This window comes from Camelus ferus, chromosome X (genome assembly GCF_009834535.1).
Source record: "Camelus ferus isolate YT-003-E chromosome X, BCGSAC_Cfer_1.0, whole genome shotgun sequence".
Lineage (NCBI taxonomy): Eukaryota > Metazoa > Chordata > Mammalia > Artiodactyla > Camelidae > Camelus > Camelus ferus.
In genome coordinates, this window is record NC_045732.1 from 41,709,145 (window position 1) to 41,727,443 (window position 18,299).

Consider the following 18,299-nt stretch of genomic DNA (forward strand, 5'->3'; position numbering starts at 1 on the left):
GTACGGTTAGCCTACTGGATTTGGGTCTCACCTGTCTCCCTGGATCTTCTTAGGGAAATGACCCATTTACAAAAGGAGGTGACAGCAATTGAGACCAAGCTTGAACAGAAGCGCAGTGACCGCCATAACTTGCTGCAGGCCTGCAAGATGCAGGACATCAAGTTGCCATTATCTAAGGGCACCATGGACGATATTAGTCAGGAAGAGGTAAGTATTACGGTTGGTGGTGGGTGTGGGCTGTGAACAGCATAACCAGGGATGGGGAATGAAGGTGGCCAGAGAGGGCAGATGAGAGAGAAGGATGGTGGGTGAGGGTGGTGAGGAACATAAGGAGGGATGCAGGGGAGATGAGGCAGGGTGAGGCTGAGGGTAGGCGAGGTGAAGGGTAACAGCCTTGATATGAGAGGGAAGTTAAATTGGGGGCAGGGCTGTATGTCAGGTGGTGGAGGAGATAAGCCCGGAGAAGATGAAATCATTCATTAACCTTAGGGACTTGAGCTAAGTTAGCTCCAGCAGGTGATAGATATTGGTAGGAGTGGGGATTGAGGGACATTCACCAAGAGCAAAGGAAGGCGGAAGCTGGGGGACCTGAAGGATGATAACTTAGCTGCAGTGAGGGAGGTTGGCCAGGAGAGGGTTGGGTAAGGGACATCGGCAATGCAGAGGTGACGAAGCTTAGTTATGGGAAAGGGAGGGACACTAGCCAATAGAAGAGCCAAGGTATTTTATCCACTAGAAGTGAAGCTTGGTAGCAAGGGGGTGGGAATGTTAACTGAGAGGAGGTTTGCATGTATCTTGTCTTTGACCTGAACATATATCTCAGTCCCACATGTCTTTCTCCCTACTTTCTTCCCAAATAGCATTTCTGTTTAATTCAGCAAAATCTTTCTAAACACCAGCAGTGTGCCAGGCATCGTGGTAGCACATGATACAATTACTCCTAATCCCAAGCACAGCCCTGTCAGGCAGGCATTGTCCCATGTTACAGATGAGGGTTTGTGTGTTTAAATGAGGATTCAAGTGTCGGGATCCAACAGCATGGCTTGCCCAGCGTCACACCGTTAGTCAGTGGTAGAGCCCAATTTTGAACTTGGGTCTTTCTACCTTCAAAGCTGCCGTTCCTTCTGCCACAAGTGCTTTCTCACAGGATGCTTCTCAAAGACACTAAAGGCTGCAAAGGAGCCCCTAGCCCCCTCTAGAGGAGCACTTTCCTGGCTGGTCTGCTCCATTTAACTCTCCCTCTTGCCGTTGCAGGGTAGCTCCCAGGGGGAGGATTCGGTGAGTGGCTCCCAGAGAACTTCCAATATCTACGCACGAGAGGCCCTCATTGAGATTGACTACGGTGACCTGTGTGAGGATCTAAAGGTGAGGATCGCCTTGTGGGGTGGGGACATCTTCCCAGCTGTCCAGAGAGAGGGTCAGTCAGCCCATCTGGGGGCCCTGTGGAGACAGACCATGGCTGGAAAGAAGGGCAAACTGGTGAGGGAGGGAGGATGGAGTTGTGACTTAGGGTCTCCCCTCGTATGCACAGACACACAAAGGCCCATCTTCCACCCCCAGCCCCAGTTGCCTGCATCCCTGTCTGCTGCCAGTCTTCCCCTTCCACAAGTGTGCATGTCTCAGCCCGGATGCATGGAGAAGGGCTCCTTTGCTGTGAACAGATAGACCTCAGGTGTTCCTCAGGGCTCTGTCCCAGGCGCTTTCTTTCTCACTTGGCATTCGCTCATCTTGGGTATGTCCTCCACTCCCCTGGCTTCAGCTGCCATCTCTATGCCTGGTACCACAGGTACCTCAGACCCCAGCCTTGCTCCCCAGATCTGCCTGTTCTCCTCACTGCCAGCTGCAGCCGCATGTCCAAGCCAAAAATCTGAGCCTTGTCCTTGACTCCCGCTCTCACTTTGCATATTCAGTGAATTACCAAGCCCTGTCCATTCTACCTCCTAAACATCTGTTGAATTCTACTTTTTTCTCTTTCCACTGTCTCTCTAGCGCAGGCTACTTCACCTGTCACATGGACTACTGCAGGAGCCTCCTAAATAGTTTCTGATGCTTTCCAATCCATCATTGTAGCTAAGGGGACTTGATTAAAAAACAAACAAAACAAAAACCTTTTTATTATGTAAACTTCCAAACAGAGAATGATATAATGAACCCCAGGTACCCATCTTCCAGCTTCAGCAATTGATAACATATAGCTAAAACTCTTTTCTATACCCTTCCCTCTTCTGATTGTCACATTTTAAATCAAATTCCACATATTATTCCGTTAATAAGAATAAACCTCAGTATATATATTTTTTAAATACTGTTTTTGTGTTTAAATCAGGATTCAAGTGAGGTCCGTGTGTTAAAATTGGTCTTTTCTGGTCTATAACATTTTCTTATCCCGTTTTATTTTTTCTTCCTATTTATGGAGGAAACTGGGTCATTGGTCCTGTACAATTTTCTACATTCTGAATTTGACTGATTGTGTCCCATGATGTTATTTAACATGTTCTTCCATCCCTGTGTTTCCCTTAAACTGGTAGTTAGATCTAGGATTTGATTGGATTCGGGTTCATTTTTTTATTTTTGGCAAGAATATATCATAGGTGGAGCTATGTACTTGTGAATTTTCTTTTGCATCACATCGGTAGACACTGTCAGTTCTTTCTATCTTTGTAATGATAAGATTGATGAATGTTCAACATTACTTACGAAACATTCTTGCCAAAAACTCCAACAAGGATCTGATTAGGCTTTTATAGCCACCATTATATGAAACGCTGGTGCCAGAGGAACATGTTAAATAAAAGCACAGGGATGCAGTTAGCTAAATCCAGCATATGGGAAACTCAAAAGGACGAAAGACCTGTTCTCTTCCAGAAATAAATGTGAAGAAAGAAATAAACAGAGAGGGAGAACTTTTATAGACTGTAAGAGACAAATCAATCAATTAGAATATGTGCCCCTCCCTTGAATCCATTGCAAAGAAAAGAGAGGAAGGGGAACTTATAGATAAAATGATATTTAAGAGACATATCAGCCAATTGCAGTAAGTGTACCTTCTTTGGAACCTGCTTTGAAAAACCTGTAAAAAAAATTTTTATAACACAATCAGCACGATTTAAACACTGACCAGATAGTTTATGATGTTCAGGAATTGTTAATATTTTAAGGTGAAATAGTGGTATCGTGGTTTTATTTTTAAAGCATCCTTATCTTTAATAGCAGTGGTTCTCTATGGGTGGGGTGGATTTTGCCTCCCTAGGGGACATTTGGTAATTTCTGGAGATAACTCTTGTCACACTCACTTGTCACAACTGAGGCAGAGGTTACTACCAGTGTCTAGTGGGTAGACAGCAGGGGTGCTGCTAAACATCCTATGGTACACAAAGGACAGCCCCCAGAGCAACGAGTCATCTGGCCCAAAATGTCATTAGAGCCAAGATTTAGAAACCCTTTTTTAGAGATACATACTGAAGTATTTGTGGATGAAGTAAAAAATATCTGAAATTTGCTTTAAAATCATTGAATATAGAAAGGAATTGGATATAGATGGCAGAGTACTGGCCATGTGTTGATAGTTATTGAAGCTGTTAATAGATACGTGGGGATTCATTAATATGATTCTCTTCGTTTTTGTGTATGTTTGAAAATTTACATAATATAAAGTTAAAAAAGGAAAAACGGTCATGGTCACTAGGTTCACGTGTTGTTAGCCCCATCAGTTTTATAAAGTTCCCTATCAGCCTTTCCACAGCTGGTTTTAGCAACTGTTAACGATCATTGCCTAGATCCATTAAGGATCGCAAAATGGTAATTTTCTGATTCGTTCATTCTCCCTACATTTATTAACTGGATTCCTAAAAAGGACTTTCTCACATCAACTGTTTAGTTTCTTTGAAATACAGTTAGTAACAGAATTAAACACTATTCTTTTCCTTTATTTACCAGCTCTCAGAATGAGTTAATTGCCCTTGTAACCCTTAAAGGTGACCAGTAAGGTTTTTAATTTGTGTTTATTATAAGCTTTATTATAAACACTTGTTTAAATGTATTTTGGTATGTTTCTCTATTTGGATTATTTTTTGATGTTCAAATTGTCCCATCCTTGGCCAGTGGAGCCACTTCAAGTTGATTTTTTTTCTTGTTCTTATTTTTAGATTTTTATTATGGAAAATTTCATATGCAAAAGTAAAATAGTACAGTGTTGTCTCATGTGGCCATCACCAGTTTCAGCAGTTATCAGCTCATGGCCAAACTTGTTTCATGTGCACGCCCACATACTCCATCCTCCCCTTCCCACCCCCAGGTTGTTTAAAAATAAATTCTGGATATCACATCATTTCATTTATAAATATTTCAGAATGTATCTCTATAAGAGATATAATTCTTTAAAATATTTAGAGCCATTGTCATGCCCAAAAAATAACATTGGAGTTATATATTATTATACAATTCCTTACTATTGATATTATGATTAGTATTCACATTTCCTTGATTTTTTTTTCTAATGGAGGTACTGGGGATTGAACCCAGGACCTCGTGCATGCTAAGCACACACTACCACTGAGCTATACCTCCCCCTGCCTTCCCTGATTGTTAATAACATACACACTCAGTTTTCTTGCTTGAGTTGAGTCGAATATGAGAGAGATAGGTGGTTGATAATAGTGATGGGTTGAAAATGTCTCGTCTCATTTTGGAGTTTGTTTTGCTAGAGACTGCTTCATAAGTGACATCATTACTTCCATCAGGAGGTTCATAATGTCTGGTTGTGGCTCTTTTTCTATGGTTTGCAGCCATGGTAATTATTGCCTAGATCCAATAATTTGTCAGGGGTTGCAAAATGGTCATCTTATTCTATTATGTCTTTATTAGCTGGAATACTGTAAAGAGAGATTTCCTCTCATCAATTATTTGGTTACCCTGAAGTAGTTTGTATAGGAAAAGCAGGATATGTATGCTTGATTCATTCCTTTTATTTACCAGTTTATAAAATAATGAGTTGGTTCTTTGGCATTCTCAGGATTTATCCACTGAGTTGTTTTCGTGTCATTGTGAACTTGTGGATTTAAACACATTCGATGTGTTGCACTCTGTTGTGATTATTATCCTTCTTGTTGGATCAAGTTGTTGCGTCTTTGGCCAGTGGGAGCTCATTCAAGTTGGCTTCTGAATCATTTTGACATGGCTCTTGTAGTCTTTGATATCTTCCCTGCTTCCTGGTATGTCCAGGCTCATCCTTTACATTTCCCACCCCAGATCTGGAATTAGCCATTTCTCTGAGAAGCTCTGACTTTTTTTAGTGGGAAATGCTATCATTTAGTGACTACCATCTGGACACTGGAGTGTTCATGACTACTGGGTTGCTCAGTGCTTCCAGAACTTTTCAGTAGACTGGGCTACAAAATGCATTTTTTATTCTGAAGGAAAAATGTATCATGAGTTCATATTGATACTTCCAACTGAAATTGTAATTGTCACAGTTTAACATCATTGATTTTGTTTGAGTCTCCCAATTATTCTTGCCAAAAATCTTGGTTTCTAGCAAATAATATATTTACGGTATCCTGTATATAGAAAATCACAATAAAATATTAGTAGCAATTTGATTATTGAATACTGTTTAAGATTTCCTTGAGGTTCTTTTTGTCATTAAGCTAATGGCTCATTGGACATGGACCTATGTTTTGAAGTGATTTGAAAGAATTCTTTTGAGTGTTTAACCAGGTTAATATGTAGTCAGATTTCTTTAGTTTCGTTTTCAATTTTTAAAGGATTTCCCTTTTTAGCATTCTGCTTTACTTTTTCCAAGTTTAATTTTGAAAATTTTCAAACCTACAGAATAATTGAGAGAATAGTACCCATATACCTTTCACCTTAGATTGATCAATAAGCATTTTCCCAGTTTGCTTTCTCTCTTATCTCTCTTGATTCCCTCCCTCCGTCCGCACTGCACACTTTTTTGTTTTTTCTGAACCATTTGAAAGAAGTTGCAGACTTTAACTCTCTTCAGCATGTTAGGACTAAGGGATTCTCCTCCATAACCACAGTTTGATTTTACACCTAAGAAAAATAATAATAATTTTCTATCTAGTATCCCAGCCTTATTTCAAATTTCCCTAGTTGTTACAAAGTATCCTTTATAGTAGTTGGGTTTTTTTGTTGTTCTTAAAGCTATGATCCAATCAAATTCATGTACTGCTTTGGGTTGTTCTCTTTAGTTTCTTTTAATGTGGGACAGTCTCCTCACCTTTTTTCATGACATTGATCTCTTGAACAGACTATGTGTTGTCTTGAAGAGTGGGTGTTATGGGTACATTATAGATGTTAATTTCCTTTCATTATTGCCTAGTTTGTTCCTCCTAACCTTGTATTTCCTATAAATTGGAAGCTTGATGTAGTTTGGAGGCTTGATGGATTTGGGTTAAGTAATTTTTTGGCAAGAACATTTCACTGTGTACTTTATATTTGCATCATGCCAGGAGGCACATAATGTTAGGGTGTCCCACTATTCATGATGCTAAGTTTGATCCTCAGTTAAGGTATCAATTGCCAGATTTCTCAATGCTAAACGTACACTTTTACCTTTGTAAGTAATAAGTAATCTTTAGGGTCATTCTTTGGCATCTTGTGAATATCTTGTTCCACAATATTTTTTTTTACCCAGTGGTTTTCACATTTTGATTTGATTTTGTTTTATAATTAAGTAAATTCTTCATTTGGTTCTGAAACCAAAAGTATAATACAAGGTTCATGAAGAGAAGTTTAGCTTCCTTTCTTGTACCCTTCACCTCCCTTCCTCTGTGTGTGACCATTTTCGATTTTTGGATTATCTATTTTTGGTTGTTGGATTTTTAAAATACAAATTTATTTGTATGTAAATATATTCATATTCCCTCTCTTAGATAAAAGATAGCATTCTATTGCTTTCCTGTCATATTTCACTTATAGTATATCCAGGAGACCACTCTGTAGCAGTATATAGCGATCTTTGGGAGGGCTTTTCTAATATATATATATATATATATATTTTCAGTCCTTCCTGTACTTGAAGTCATTCATTGGTACATCACCTCCCTTGAGGTAAAGTCCAAACTTCTCACAACGCCTAAAAAGCCCTTTGTCATCGGGTTTCTTCATGTGCCTCCAGCCTTGTCTCTTTGCCTAGCGCACACACACGAGTGCATGCACACACAACTGCTACTATTGCCATATTGAATTGTTCTTTGTTTATTTGTTTGGCTTTTGAAGTTTATTAAAGTTGATTACTGTTTTGAGTTGCTTTGATTTCCTTGAATGAACCATGAGAAAACCCTGGTTTTGCATGTGATAACTCCTGTCTGCATGGAAAGAGTATTCCTTCAAAGTGTCCTCACCATTGATCCTGTAAGCCTGAGCTTAAACATATTCCTGGAAGCCTTCTCTAGCCCCCGAGTCTGAGTTAGGTGCCCTCTTGTGTGCTGACCCATTACCGTCTGTTTATCATTGCTTCAGTATTCACCATATGTTGTTCTGATTATTTATATGCATTCTTCTGTTAGTCCATGAGCTGTGTGAGCACAGGAGCCACGGCTCACAGGATATGAGGGGCCAGTGCCTGGCATCGGACGGCATTCAGTAAATATTTATTGACTAAAAGTGGCAGAAAGGTACAAGCCCAGACATGCATTGCAGTATCTGTAAGACCTAAAACCAAGTTCAAGTGGAATTAGCTAAGGTGTAGTGATCTGAGCAGAAAACGTGAGTTGCTTTATTCATTGTAGAGCTGTAAGTGGAGTCCAGACCAGCCTGTGTGGGAGCCTCTAGGTCACCCTGGGATGGTGCTGGCTCATGGCCTGGGCTGAGAGCCAGAGAGGGGCACCACCAGCTGCTCCTCCTGAGAGATGGAGAGGTTAACAGGACCTGGGGGAAGGGCTAGAGATGAGAAAAGCGACATCAGCCTGTCATTTCCAGGGATGGTGGGAATGATTACCGTGTGCAAGATCTGTTAGGGAAGAAGAACCTGCCTTCTGCCTGAGAACATGTGCCCAGGCCCCCGCTTGGACAAGCATCTCTGTAGGGACCTGGGCTCAGGGGCCTGGCCCTTCTTGATGTTGCTGGGCCTGGGGTTTGCAGGATGCCCAGGCCGAGGAGGAGATCAAGCAGGAGATGAACACACTGCAGCAGAAGCTGAATGAGCAGCAGAGTGTGCTCCAGCGTATTGCTGCTCCGAACATGAAGGCCATGGAGAAGCTGGAAAGTGTCCGAGACAAGTTCCAGGAGACCTCAGACGGTGAGGGGTCCCTCTTTTACTTGGGCCTAAAATGCAGGCAGGAGGCTGGAGATAAGACAGGGGCTCCCATTTTTACATGCCCTCTTACTTGAAACTCTTAAGAGTCCTGAACAGTGGGGATTATTACACCTACTTTATAGGGTAGAAAACTGCTGAGGTTTAGAGAGATGAATGACCTGTCTGAGGCCATACAACTGGTTGCTGGTGGAGCCCACTGGACGCAGGTGGGCCAGCCACCTAGTGCAAAGGTGGAACCGTCTTCCTGGGATCTTCCCCAGGCATTCCTCTCCCTCTGGGATGTCCCTGCTCCGTGGATTGTCACTTGCAGGCCATGTTTGTCAGGGCATGGTCTTCAGCCTTGGCAGAGCCCGGCCACTGAGGGATCACCTGTCTTTCCCTTGTGGCAGAGTTTGAGGCAGCCCGAAAACGAGCCAAGAAGGCCAAGCAAGCATTTGAACAGATCAAGAAGGAGCGCTTTGACCGCTTCAATGCTTGTTTTGAATCTGTGGCCACCAACATTGATGAGATCTACAAGGCCCTGTCCCGTAACAGCAGTGCCCAGGTAGGCTGGAGCCCCTTACCCAGCTAGCCCCTACTATTTTCATTTGCCCTTCCCCCCAGGCTTCCTGTCCTCATCCCCATCTAGACCCAGACCCAGACCCTGACCCAGCTGCTTTCCCCCTAGGCATTCTTGGGCCCTGAGAACCCTGAGGAGCCCTACTTGGATGGCATCAACTACAACTGTGTGGCTCCTGGCAAACGCTTCCGGCCTATGGACAACTTGTCAGGGGGCGAGAAAACAGTGGCAGCTCTGGCCCTGCTCTTTGCCATACACAGGTAAGGCCGTGCCCCCCAGGGCAGTTGGTGGAGAGACTGAACTGAGGCCACTGAAGGCTCTGAGGTCCAAGGATATGCAGAGATCTGTGGAGGTGAAGATGTGATGGACTCTGGATTGCACCCCTGTTTCCCTACCTATTACAGCATATCTGGCCTTGGTTTCCTGGAACTGTCTCCCCAATCCACCCTCATCCACTCAGCATGCCCTCCCCTGCATGTATTCAGTCCCACTGCCAAGCTTTTGCTCACATAGTTGCTGGCTAATAAGCCCTTTTCATGCAAATCTAGCTTGACCGTCACCTACCATCCCTTCACATCTCATTTTCCTCCTCCTGTTTCTCTAGGAAGCCTGCTTCGACCACTGTGGCATACCCTGACCTCCCCCTTCTGAATGCCAATAGTACTTGAATCTGACCCCCCAAAAACTTAGCGCTTGATTGTACAGTGTCATTCAATGAACATTTCTCGAGGGCTGCTATGTACCAGACCCTGTTGGGAGATTAAGTACACAGATGAGTCAGACATGGCTTCTGTCCTCCAGGAGCTCATGGTCTAGTGGAAGCCAGCTGTGTAAACAGACAGTGAGCTAAGTGTTGTAAATGGGTGAGCATGTGGGCTGTGGATGCACAGAGGAGGGCCACCAACCCAATCTGGGAGGGTGTGGGTGGCCAGGAAAGGCTTTCAAGGGCAGGTGACACTTGAGCAGGAAACGCAAAGGATAAGTAGAAGTTAGCCAGGGAGACCAGTAGGTGTTCCAAGGTAGAGGATACAGCATGTGCAGAGGCAGGGAGATGTGACAGCATGGTGTGGGTGGTTGGGGTAGACCTCCAAGTAGCTTGGTCAGTATGGCCAGAGCCTAGGGCAGCTTTGTCTCCCCAACCATCCTGGAAACTCCAGAGAGGACCATGTCTTCTCCTGGTTCTGCAGGATTCTGGAGCACAGGGCTGGATGCAGAGGAGGGCTCAGTTGGTATGTTGGCTTTTAGGGGCTCAGGCATCATTTAGACTTAGGTTTTTTAATCTCTGAAGAAGTGGAAGGGGAGGCTGGCCTGTGTGGTGGGCCCTGGGGCTGTCCTGCCCCGCCCCTGCCCCCATCTGTGTCAGCTCACCTACCGGTTCCCTCCCAGCTACAAGCCAGCCCCCTTCTTCGTCCTGGATGAGATCGATGCTGCCCTGGATAACACCAACATTGGCAAGGTGGGTGCAAGAAAAGTGGGGCCCGGGAGGGAGGCCCCAGGTCAGGGCTGGGTTTCAGGGAACAGTTCCTGAGTGCGCCCTAGCCGTTCCTGTTGCCTGCTCTCTGTGCCCGGGAGGCTGGGCCCAGATTCTTCCTCACTGTGCTAGTCACTGGCCTCCTCTCAGCCTCTCTTCCCCCTTCCCCTCCACCCCCCTACCCCACCCCATCTGCCTCTGGTTCTGACTGGAAAAGATGGGGAGTGTTAGGGCTTCAGCCCTGCTAAGTGCTCGGCGGCCCCTCCCACAGGTGGCAAATTACATCAAGGAGCAGTCGACTTGCAACTTCCAGGCCATCGTCATTTCTCTCAAGGAGGAGTTCTACACCAAGGCAGAGAGCCTCATTGGCGTCTACCCTGAGGTAGGGCGGGCCTGGCTCAGGAGCCAGCCCTACTCCCTGCCTGAGTCCCCAGGGCAGGAAGGGAAGGCTGCACTGGACGGGCATGGGGGTGGGGGAGCATAGGGACTCAGGTCCTGAACAGCCATCTGGGCTTGTTGGAGCTCTGCCCTGGAGGCTTAGCCAGCCCAGCTGGGCAGGGCCATTGCATTTGGGGACAGGTGGAAAGGCCAGGCAGAGGCATCCAGACAGCAGAGCAAAGGAGGAGAGTGCAGAGGTAGGTAGGGAGAGAAGGCACATGGGACCGAGCACATCCTCTTACACCCAGAGAACATTGCCTGGGCTTTGGGCAGGTTATGTAGGGAGGAGGGTTTGAGGCCCCCAGTCCTGGGGCGCTAGACCCCTCTTAATTCTCTCCTTACAATTTTATTTTTCTTTTTCTCCCTCCTCCTTCAGCAAGGGGACTGTGTGATCAGCAAAGTCCTGACCTTCGACCTCACCAAGTACCCAGATGCCAACCCCAACCCCAATGAGCAGTAGCAGTAGTTCTGCCCTCCTGCCCTGTCTGGATCCCTAAGCCTTCCCTCTCCCAATCTCTGGATATTTGGCTCCCAACCTTCCCCTACCTCCTGTCCCTGTTTGGTATAATCATGGGATTTAGGCACTGCTATCAAGCACGAAGAGGAACAGAGGTGATGTTAGTTCTGGAGCAAAAATTCCTGAGCTTCAGGGAGCATCCTGGCCTCTGGAAGGAGGTGCTGAGCTGAGCTGAACTGAGCTGAACAGGGTCATCTGTCCATCCCTCCCTTCCCTCATCCTGGACCTTCTCCCATCAACCATGATCATGGGTCCCTTGGGCCCCCCTGCATTTTGCTTGTGTGTGGGTATGTATGTGTGTGTATATGTGCCTGCATGTGTGCATGTGGGTGTGTTTGCAAAATAATAAAGATATTGGAGACCCATTTTAGAAGGAGCCTAGGCTGAATTTGATTCCAAGAGAGCTTAGTATGACAGCACCCCAGAGCTGGGCAAAAGTATTCTGGACTTCATAGGATTCAGGCAGTTACATGAAACTGCCCTCATTCACTCATTCATGTTTTCATTCATTCGTGTGTTCATCAGACACATACTGAACACCCTCTGTTTTGTCAGGCTGTATGCTAGGAATATGGAACTGAATCAGACATGATCTCTACCCTCCTACTAAGGAAATGCTAGTGGGTTCATGAGTTCCCGTAGTTAGCAGAATCTTGTATAGGTGCTTTGAATTTAAGAAGAGGACGATCACCTCCAGGCTTCCTGGAGGTCACATTTGAGCTGGACCTTGACAAATTGGTAGGATTTGTTTGGGTACTAGGAGCAGAGCCTGGGCTCTGAGGACAGTTCTAGGCCCATTTTTTATCACTTACTAGTTTGATGTTGGGCAAGTCATTGGACCTTTCTGTGCCTCAGTTTCCTCATCTGTAAAATGGGGCTAACAGTATTTACCTACCTCATAGGATTTAATGATGTCAAACTCCTCACTGGAGGCCTTATCCCTGCTTGGAGCCCACTAGGTGCCAACCCCTCAGAATCCAAGCCTTCTCATGCCCAACCCCTGAGTGCTTCTGATCCCAGCTGTTAGGGTCAGAAGGAGCCTCCAAATCTGGGAGATGCAGAGTGCCCTGGTTATTGGGAAAGTTCCAGGGCACTGGTGGGGTTTACCTGGTAAGCAGAGGGCCTAAGGAAGCCTAATGCTTCGACCATGTATGATAACTGAGTGCCTGGGCCCCAACCTGGGTTGTGAGGAAATAGGGGAGAGGTAGCCTGGGCCACATCCCTGCCAAGTGTGTATGACGTCCCTTTTAGGAACTAATATTAGTTGCAGGGACCGTGCAGAGGCAGCAGAGTCTGCTGCCATGAGGTCAGTCTTTGCTTGTTCACATATACCATCAGACCATCACTTTGTCCTGATCTGTATGCTATGTTTTTGTTTTTTAAAAGTTAAGTCAGTTCTGATTACGCAAGGAATGCACGAATCCATTTTCTTTTTAAGAAATTAGATTGTTAGAAATAAAGCTAGCTTCATTTGACTGCCATTCCCCCTCCCCGTCTTAATTGCCTTAATGTCTGTTGTACATCCATCTAGACTTTGTTTTAACACTTTTGCATATGAATTCATTGGAAATATTGTGTTTAATGCAGATGGTATATTGAATCATTCTGCAATTTTCTTTTTTGCTTAGCAATGTTTTTGAGATCTATGCATGTTGCTAAATGTAGATGCAGTTCATCCTTTGTAATTGTTATGTGGATTGCCATAGTGTGACTCTACCACATTTTATTTACCCATTTCTCTTGTAATAGACAGTAAGACTGTTTTCTGTTCTGCTGTCATAGGATAAAACACAGGAACATTTGTGTGTGTGTGTGTGTGTGTGTGTGTGTGTGTGAGAGAGAGAGAGAGAGAGAGGCAGAGAGAGAAAATTTGCCTGGGGTTGATTCCTAGAAGTTGAATTGCAGAGTCATAGGCTATTTATATTTTTGTTTTTGCCCTCCTGTACTATTTACTCAATATTTTTCTTGAGGTTGTCTTAGGTCTAATATTGTTATCTACTTTGATTTTATCCTAAGTAGTGATAACCGTGAAATGACGGGTTTGATGTGCTAAGTATGTATTTTTCTAATACATATTAAAAGGCATAACTATCAAAACAAAATAAATTTGTCTGTGTTCAACCAAAGAAGTCACATACCACTACTGGTATGTGTGCCATAATTTGGGAAATGCTGGCATACGTGGAAGAGCACAATTTGGGAGTCACCCTGGTTCAAATCCTAGCTGTAGAAACTTAAGCCTGTTACTTCACTTCCCTGAGCCTCAGTTTCCTCACATAGGAAAGGAGATAATATACACCTCCCTTGCAGTGGTGTAAGGAAGATGAAATGAAATAATATCTGAAACAATTTGGCTGGCACCTAGATCCTCACAGGCCTTTACAGATAGCAGTTGCTATTCTCCCCACTTCACAGATGAGGAGACTGAGGCCCAGGAAGGTTAAGTAACACAGCTACTAGATAACAGTGAAGGTTTGAATCCAGACCCAATTCAGTCTTGTGCTTTCTCTACTGTGAGGGTGGTTATCAACCTTGGCTGTGCACCGGAATCACTTGTGAAGCTTTTCCTTTTCCTTTTTCTTTTTTTTTTTTAATCAAAGCAATATATACACCAGTTAGAAAATAAAATAGTACAGAAGGGCTTATAATGAAAAGCAACAGTTCCCTGTCCAAAGGATGTGGAGCTCCTTGTTCTGGTCCCATCCCTGTAAATCTAATTCAGTAGGTATGGATAATAATCTGGATAACTAATCTCTACCTCAGGGTAGAAAGGATTACATGAGCTGCCACTTGGACTAAGGCCCTGGCACATAGGAACACAAGTGCTACAAAGGACTTAGGTCCTGAGGATCAAGGAAGTGAAATGACTTGTCTGAGATCTCAGGGGTTCAGTGGCAGCACCTCAACCTCAACTGGGATATTCTCTGTGCTTGCCCAGTGCTTCCCCCTGTGCCACACTGCCTCCTGTCATCACAAGGCAACATGTGCTCAGTGAAGGCTGTGCCCAGAGGAGAGCAGACACCATGGTGTGTTTCCAAGAGCAAGCTGGATGTGAATAAAATCCCTAGGGCTAGTTGGAGGACACTAGGTTGCCTCCCTTATGCTTTGGACCCGGTGGTCTTGGTCCAGGGGAGTTGAAGAATACTCCATGACAGTGTCTACCTTTAGTTGGTTACTTCACTCTGAGTCACAGTGCTGTGCACCAGGGACACAAACATGAGTCAAATCATTATCCTGCCTTTGAGGAACTCACTGTCTAATCGGGGAGGCAATTCATAAAACAGTGTGATCAGTGCTCTGACAGGAGCATGGAAAAAGGAGGAGCATCTAGCTTAGGTTGAGGTTCCCGGAAGGCATCCTAGTCATGGAGGTAACACCTGAGCTAAGTCTTGAGGGACTGGCAGGAATCAGCCAGTTGAAGAGCAAGTGGAAGGAATCTCCAGGTAGTGGAAACAGTATGCCAAAGACCCAAAGATAAGAAACAGCAGAGCAATTCAGAAATACTGAAGCATAAGGTTTCCTGGGCTGGGGAAAAGCAGCAGGAAATGAAGCTGGAGAGGTAATCAACCAGATTTGAAAAGAGTTGGAAGAGCCTGGTTTCAGAGTTCAGATTTACCTTGTAGTAGTACTGTGTGGTTCCCAAACTGGCTGTGCACCAGAAACACTTGGGTCATCCTGGGCCCCAGCCTCTAAAAGGTCAATTTTCTGTAACTGGGGTGGAGGCCTCAGGCTCTTGAGTGCTTATAAGAGTTAGCACAAGACTCTAGGGTACAGCAGGTTTGGGAGCTATGGGCGGAAGGCAGCAGGGGAGCCATGGGGTAGTTTTAAGCAGGGGAGACTCCAGATGAGAGTTTAGCAAACTCCTTTCTGACTGGGCAGTGCGGAATTGGATTAGGTTAGATGCTCATGCTGTATGTTCCCATGCCTGCAGTTTCCCTGTTGTTCAGTTCTCACACTGTTTTATATTTGCTTGTTTTGCCTCTCTGAATAAGCTGTAAGCACCACAAGGGTGAGCCTGGGTTTTACTTGCTACGGGTATATCCTCAGCAAGAAGTACAGTGCCTGACCCCAAATAGGCACCCAGTAAATAGGTTTTGAATGAATGAATGCACGAATGAGTACATTTGCAAGGGAGAGAATGGAGACAGGGAGATTAGTTAGGGAACTGTTGAAAATACCAGGCCTACTCAACAGCAAGGGCAGTGGGAATGGATTGGAGGTGGTATGGTGTGAGCTGTTAAGGGAAGATGGTGAACCAGATTTGGTGACTGGTTATTGGATGTGGAGGGTGACTGAAAGGATAGAGTGAATACTCGTTAATAGCCAAGATTCCTACCCTATCCCATTTTCCTTCCTCATCCATCTGAATCAGAATCTCCTTCCAGCCTCCTCAGCAACTGGAATTCCTCCCTCAAGTTAGGTGAACATTCTCTGTGTGCTGTGTGGTCCCTCCCCCAACCCCTGGCATTGATTCATTCATCCAGTTCAATAAATCTTGGCTAAGCACCTCCTGTGTGTAGTGAGGCTCTTCAAAACCAGGACTCTGACTCCCTCTTTCCTACCCCAAGAGATGTTTTTGAGGGCTTCCCCAGATAAGACTCATATCCTTTATACAGTAATCTAAAGGGAGATGCCCAGATGTCAGACCTGCAAAGGGAATTACAGACTTTGTCCAACCCCCTCCTGAGGCGCTCAGAAGGGAAGAATCTTGCCCAAGGCTCTGCCACTAAGGAGTGTTGGAGCCAGAACTGGAACCTAAGTTCCCTTCCCACATCGCTCCTAGAGCCTTGATTTCTCCCGTTGCAGATCAGGACAGGCAGAGGAGGCCAGGGAGAATGAGGGGCATGGGTTGGCCGTGAAGGTTGATGTCCTGGACAGGCCAACAAGAAGCTTGCCAATTACACTGCCCCCTTCCAGAAACCCTCAGCAGAACTGCCATGCCCACAGTCCCTTCTAAGGGGGTTATTAAGCATGAGTTGCCATGCTCTGTACCATGTGACCTCACAATCCTGGCTGTAGATGGTTAAGTTGGGATAGTATCTTATTCAAGGACAGCCAATCCCTAGGCTGGCCAGTGGCCTATTAGGTGAACTGATGTAAGAACTCCGCCTCCTAGGGATGGCCTGTATCGAATGGCAAATGTATGAAACCATCAGATCTTTTTTTCAGGGAGACCAGATGTGAGACATTCAGAAGTGAACCAGAAATTAGAATTTAGCAAGGCAGAAGTGGTGGTGGATGAGGGGGTGTCAGAAACTAAACAGCAAAAGCCAGGAGAAACCTGCAGAAACCATGGGACGTATCATGAGAACGTAGGGCCACAAAGTAGCAGAAGCCATGAAGCAACAAGACAATGGGCCAAAAGGACACACAAGCCATGAAGCAATAGGAGCCACGATGTAGCAGTAGCCGTGAGGAACAGAAACCATGAGACAAAACCCTGAATCTGTGAGATCCACGAAGCAGCAGAAGGCTTGAACAGACAAGATCCATGAGGCAGCGGAAGCGAAGAGACTGCAAGAGCCACAAGGCAGCTGGAACCGTGAGGCAGCAAGGCAACAGGAATCAAAGAGGCAGTGGGATATACAAGGCAAGCAGAAGTTACAGTGCAGAGGAGCCCTGGATTAATTGGAACTGAAGCCAGGAAGCTGCAGGAGCCAGGAGGCCCCGAAGGCCACGGGCTGGCAAGGAGGGGAAAAGAAAGAAGGTAGTCAGTAGCAGTAGGAGGAGTATAAATACAGCCAGAAAGAAGTTGAGTCACCATTTCGGGAAGCACTAGAGAAGGGAGCAACAGATGCCTGCAGCTGAGGGGGTGACAAGATAAGCCAGGCTCTAGAGCTGCTCTGGATCATGAACATTTTCAAGTTTCTGTTCTGTGAGGCTGCCTATGTAGCTGTTTTTGTCTTCCTTATTCCCTGTGAATGCTTCAATAAATCTCTGTCACTAACCTGAGTGTGTCTGTTCCTTGTACTCTAAAAGAGGTTAACACTGGCGTGCACTCTAGGTGGGTGGAGAGCAAGGCAGAAAGTTCTTCCAGGCGAATTTGAACCAAGACACAGAGGTGGGAATTCACTCATTCTTCCCTCATCTCCTCACTGGCACAGGCACTTTTCATTTATTTACTTATTGGCTTCTTTTTCTCACTCATTCACCCACTCATCATTCATTTATTCGCTTATTCATGTATAACTCATTCATTCACTTATTAACTTGTTCATTCATGCATTAGTATAAGCATTTACTCATTTGCTCATTTGTTCATTCCTGTATTCACTCGGTCATCACTTTTCCATCCATTCATTCAGCAAGCATACGTTGAGTTCCTGCTGGGTGTCAGGCCCTGTGCTTGGTTCTGGCGATAGGACGTACTCCTTAAGCTCCAGGAATTCACAGTTTAATTGGGGACTCAGATAGATAAGCAGATAAGTGCACCAGCTGTAACAAGTCTAGATGAGGCAAAGTAGAGCATATAAGACCACTAGATGGTTCTTCCTGGGGTGGGGTGGGATGGAGGGAGTACTCAGGACAGCATTTATAGAGAATGGGGTACTTGAACTGAGTGTTGAAGGCAGAGTTGCTGTTTACCATGTGGAAAGAGGGGAAAGAACATTCCAAGCAGAAGAGCAGCCTAAGCAAAGTTATATTAAGGGTGTGAAAGCACATGGATTTGGGGAGATGCAGGCACTGTCCCGTCTAGTGGAAGAAGGGGTGGAAGCCAGGCGATCAAGCTTAGCTTTAACTCTGGGCAATAGGAAGCCGTGGAAGGGTTTGAAGCAGGGAAGTGATAGAGTCAGATTGGTATTTTAGGAAGATCACTCCAGTAGCGGGTGTGAAAGATGGTTGGGGGCATGAAACATTGACCTAAATAACATACTTGAAGAACGAACGTGTAAGTGTTATAGTTAGAGGCATAAATTGCCAAGGAGGGAGGAAGAAGTTCTCCAGGGTACTAAGGAAGACTTTTTGGAGGAAGTAGAATTTGAGCTGAGCCTTGAAGAATAGGGAAGATTCCAACTGGTAGAGATAAGGAGTAATT

General features: G+C 45.1%; 1 protein-coding gene across 1 annotated transcript in view; it reads left to right on the forward strand.

The window, feature by feature from the left end:
• Positions 1-17,210, forward strand: part of SMC1A (structural maintenance of chromosomes 1A) — a 34,731-nt gene extending 17,521 nt beyond the window's left edge. The window contains exons 18-25 of the mRNA XM_032475884.1: positions 54-207; positions 1,255-1,365; positions 8,104-8,260; positions 8,668-8,822; positions 8,946-9,097; positions 10,224-10,293; positions 10,580-10,690; positions 11,123-17,210. Of these exons, the coding sequence (XP_032331775.1) occupies positions 54-207; positions 1,255-1,365; positions 8,104-8,260; positions 8,668-8,822; positions 8,946-9,097; positions 10,224-10,293; positions 10,580-10,690; positions 11,123-11,206 (994 nt within the window). The 3' untranslated portion in view covers positions 11,207-17,210. The remainder of the gene's footprint in view (positions 1-53; positions 208-1,254; positions 1,366-8,103; positions 8,261-8,667; positions 8,823-8,945; positions 9,098-10,223; positions 10,294-10,579; positions 10,691-11,122) is intronic.
• Positions 17,211-18,299: the final 1,089 nt, after the last annotated feature.